At 48.0% G+C, this 4,814-nt stretch overlaps 1 protein-coding gene across 1 annotated transcript; it reads right to left on the bottom strand.

Annotated features, from left to right (window-relative positions):
- Window positions 1–1,902: 1,902 nt before the first annotated feature.
- LOC102410608 (olfactory receptor 10P1) lies at window positions 1,903–3,034 on the bottom strand. The gene has a single exon (XM_006079728.4). The coding sequence runs from the start codon at window positions 2,939–2,941 to the stop codon at window positions 2,003–2,005; it is 939 nt and encodes a 312-aa protein (XP_006079790.3). The 5' UTR covers window positions 2,942–3,034; the 3' UTR covers window positions 1,903–2,002.
- Between the last annotated feature and the right edge of the window lie 1,780 nt (window positions 3,035–4,814).

The following is a 4,814-nucleotide window of genomic DNA, read 5'->3' as shown; positions in this document are numbered from 1 at the left end:
GTATAATTTCAACTACTGCAAAATTTTGAATGACTTTGAAAAAGGTTTTACAGTTTTTTATCATCCACTTCTGTGAGCAGTTTTTGTTCATGATGAACATAGTTATTTTAAGAAATTAATACTCTAAAGGCTTGATCAAAAAGTTAACTATAGTTCAACTAAAAATAAATAAAAAATTTTGATCAGGAGGTGTTTAGTCATTTTTCAAGCACAAAACCTAATATAAAAATTATGTTCACAGAAGCAAGCTCCTTATAAACATTTAAATATTTTATTTGGAAGCCTTATGTAAAACCTGTATTTAAAAACTTCCATATTATTATATATTTTGTTTTACCAATAATTATATAGTAAAAAGAGGGTGCATTGAATTCTTTTTCTATCAAGTCCTTTCTGTGTACATGCTAAGTTGCTTCAGTCCTGTCTGACTCCATGTGACCCTATGGAGTGCAGCCTGCCAGGCTCCTCTGTCCATGGGATTCTCCAGGCAAGAATATGGGAGTGGGTTGCCATGCCCTCCTCCAAGGGCAAGTCCTTTCTAGATACCTCCAAATCCCTTTCAGTTTGTCCTGAAATATGAGCACTTTCTATGTGTGCCATGATGTGAGGAAGGTTGGAAACCCTACATCAAGTCACTTATTCCAGGAAGCCTTCCAGAAACACCTCTAAAGAATAAATCAATCTTTAACTAGGAGTAACTCCCAAACATGAGCTGGTCAGTTGAGGAAACCATTGATGTTGTCATGAGAGACCAGATGCCACTTCTACAGCAGGAACTTGCTTCTTCAGCTGCAGAATTCTTTGCTGTTGTCAGAGAAAGGGGCTGCTCTCTGCCTTTTGTGGAGCCTCAGTCAAAGTTAGGCAATGGTGCCTCCAATTGGTGGAAACGGGCCATGTGCCTGGGTGGGGGTTTAAGAACTATTCTCAGCTCTCAGAGGAGGTAGTTTTTCTCCCCACCAGACTTCTAAAGTGAAGGATTCTTCTAACAATGAAGGAGGGTCCAATGCTGGGTGGCCACAGTGACTGTTAAGTGTCCACTTTCCAATTCCCATCCAGCGTGGCCTCAGGGCTTCATATGGTCTGAGGTGCATATGAAGGATGTCCGGGATCAAGCTGATGGCACAGGTTGGAAGAAGAACAGGGGACACTGGGGAGATGCTCTTGACAGTTGGACATGTTATTACCAGTTAAGGATGATGTCAGAAATCAAGGATGGGGAAAGGCAGGGAGGAACATTCATGTGGGCTATTTCGAGGGGATAACAGTTCCCTCTCTTCTAAAAGGCATCCAGGGCATAAGATTGCATTGTGTTTCTGGGAAAAAGGAGATGAAGGGCAAGGTAAACTCCATGGCCTCTAGGTGGGTCACTTAGTTGGATGTCACGTTCATAGACATGTGCCTTCATGACTGACATGGACCTCTGATGACTGGTGTAGCCATGACAATCACCTTGTTTAGGGATCCAGAACAGCCTAGAAGATGTTCAGTATTCTTCCCCATAGGCAGCATCCCTTCCCATTCTGCCTTGCCCTAATAACTCATTCTTTGAGAGTGAGTCTGGGGTGTGGGAGAGAAGGTAAGTTCGTGATTTCTCTCTGTTTTAATGTCAACCCTTTCTGCCAGGAAGCCTAATCCCTTTGAGATGCTGCATGGGGCTTTTCAGATGGTGCAGTGGTAAAGAACCCGTCTGCCGATCAAGGAGACACAAGAGACGCAAATTCGATCCTTGGGTTGGGAAGATCTCCTGGAGGAGGAAATGGCAACCCACTATAGTATTCTTGACTGGAAAATTTCATGGACAGATGAGCCTGGTGGGCTACAGTCCATGGGGTTGCAAAGAGTCGGACATGACTGAGTGACTGAGTGTGATCGCACACCCCCCCCCCCACACACCCACACACACCCACACACACATGGTTTCTGGTCAGCTGGGTTTTAAACTAGCATCTGGGGGCTGGGAGGAGCATCAGTGAGTGAGTGAGCAGACAACCCCTGAGTCTTTTCAGGGTGAGGGGACCTGCCTCTTTACCACATGCCACAGGGCTCTTGTCACCTCCTTGTTCCGAAGGGTGTAGATGATGGGGTTCAGCATGGGTGTGACGACCGTGTAGAATAGGCTGAGGATGCGGTCCATGGTGACAGAGGAGCCTGCCCGGGGCCGGATGTAGGTGATGCTGGCTGTTCCAAAGAAGAGGAAGACCACGAGCAGGTGGGAAGAACAAGTGGAGAAGACCTTTCGGCGGCTCAGGGTGGAGGCCATTGCCAGGATGGCACTCAGGATGCGGGCATAAGAGGTGACAATCAGAGAGAAGGGGACCATGATGAAGACCACGGTGGCCATCATCACAGAGACCTCGCTCCTGTGTTTCCCAGCACTTGCCAATCTCAGTACTGGCAGAATGTCACAGAGGAAGTGTGGGATGACTGGGCGGCTGGGAAAAGACAGGGTGAAGATGAGGGAGGAATGGGTGGTGGCTGTGATGATGCCCATGAGCCAGGAGATGCCCACCATGGCCATGCAGGCCTGCCAGCTCATGAGGGTGGAGTAGTGCAGGGGCTGGCAGATGGCAGCATAGCGGTCATAGGCCATGGCTGTGAGCAGGCAGCACTCTGAGATGCCCAGCACAATGAAGACATACATCTGGGCTGCACAGCCCCAGAAGGAGATGGCATGGGGGTGTGGGAAGGCCAGGTCAGCCAGTGTCCTGGGCACAATGTCGGTGGTGTAGAGTAGCTCCACCAGGGAGAGGTGGCGCAGGAAGAAGTACATGGGAGAGTCTAGGGTGGGGCTGGCCCGTGTGAGGAGGATGATCAGAGAGTTACCCAGCAAGGTCACCAGGTAGACCAGCAACACCCCCCAGAACAGGGGGCCTTGCAGGGCCCTGAGGTCGGAGAATCCCAGAAGGAGGAATTCAGGCAGAGTCTGATTTTCTTTAGCCATAAGTTCAGGCTGGAGCCTATGGCACAACCAAAAAAGAGATGTTAATATAAAAACAATTGGCCTTTATGTAATTTAGTAAAGCACTTTTCATACAGTCCCTCTTGAATCAACTGAGAGAGTTAGGGTCTGCACTTTATGGATCTGTCAGCCATTGCAGGAAGCATAAGAGACTCAGGTTCAATTCCTGGTTTGGGAAGATTCCCTGGAGGAGGGCACGGCAACCTGTCTCAGCATTCTTGTCTGGAGAATCCCAAGGATAGAGGAGCCTGGCAAGCTATGGTCCATAGTATTGCAAAGAGTCAGACATGATTGAAGTGATTTAGCATGCACATGGGTATCAGAAGTGTCAAATAATTTGTCGGAGGCTGTATGGAGGGTGTGGCCAGCATGGACTCAAATCTAGGTCTCCTGACTCTAGATTCCGTGTATTTCCCACTTTTCCCTGTGCTCTGGGTCCTGGGTGTGGGGCCTGACCCCAGGTGTGCATTGGGTCTTTCTTCAGAGTAGGGTTGGATCAGTTGCTATGTCCTAGTTCTCTTTGTATTCCCTGGACTGAAACCCCAGCCTGAAAGAAACTATGCAGCCCCCCAACAGTGGACTCAGTCAGGGACAGTCCCAAGCCTATGTCTAATGATCACCACGGTGGGCTGTGGATTTAGAATGTCAGGCAATGACGTGACTGTGTGTGTGATAATATTGCCCCATTGTATCCTACTTTGGGATTCTGTAGGCTTCCCTGGCGCCTCAGCAGTAGAGTCAGTCTGCAGTACAGGAGACGTAGGTTCAATCCCTGGGGCGGGAAGATCTGCTGGAGAAGGAAATGGCAACCCACTCCAGCAATTTTGTCTGAGAAATCTCCATGGACAGAGGAGCCTGGCGGGCTACAATCCATAGGGTCACAAGAGTCACAAACTACTTAGCAACTAAACCACTACCACCACCACCACCACCACCCACCACCTTAGGATACTTAGAATCTTTTTCATAGATTGTCAGCTTCTGGCACTTGCTTTGTGAGGGGAGTGGGGCAGCCACAGGCAATGTTGCATGCTGTACTTTGCTCTCCTCTTAGCTGGGCCCTGTGATCTTCCGTCCCAGCTGTCCGTACTCTGTTCTCCAGGCCTCCATGCATTTCCATAGACAGTGCCCCCTGCAGGAAATGTCTTTATGCATTCTATTAAAATCCCACTAATCCTTCAAGCTCAACTCAAGTTCTCCCTGCCTATGGCAGCTTCTCTGCTCCTCCTGATCAGAAATAATTACCCATGGAATTTCAGGATTAATAGTGACCTTAATACATGCATGTGTATGGCTGAGTCTCTTTGTTGTCCACCTGAAACTATCACAACATTGTTAATTGACTGTACTCCAATATAAAATAAAAAGCTTAAAAAAAGTGACCTTAAGGGTCATATTAGGGCTTCCTTCATAGCTCGGTTGGTAAAGAATCCACCTACAATGCAGGAGACCCTGGTTTGATTCCAGCGGGTCGGGAAGATCCGCTGGAGAAGGGATAGGCTACCCACTCCAGTATTCTTGAACTTCCTTTGTGGCTCACTTGGTAAAGAATCTGACTGCAATGTGGGAGATCTGGGTTTGATCCCTGGGTTGGAAAGATCCCCTGAAGAAAGGAAAGGCTACCCACTCCAGTATTCTGGCCTGGAGAATTCCATGGATGGTATAGTCCACGGGGTTGCAAAGAGTTGGACATGGCTGAGCGACTTTCACTTTCAAGGGTCATATATTTCAGCATGACAGTGCTCAGATGTTATCTACAACATCTTAGAAGGATGTTGTGTAGTGTCTCTGAGCATCTTCAGTCATGGGGAACTCACCACCTATTTAGGTAGCCCCCTTTAGCACTGGCCTCCTC

Source organism: Bubalus bubalis, chromosome 4 (genome assembly GCF_019923935.1).
Source record: "Bubalus bubalis isolate 160015118507 breed Murrah chromosome 4, NDDB_SH_1, whole genome shotgun sequence".
NCBI lineage: Eukaryota > Metazoa > Chordata > Mammalia > Artiodactyla > Bovidae > Bubalus > Bubalus bubalis.
The sequence above is the reverse complement of the archived record's forward strand: the minus strand, read 5'-3'. Positions and strand labels throughout refer to the sequence as shown.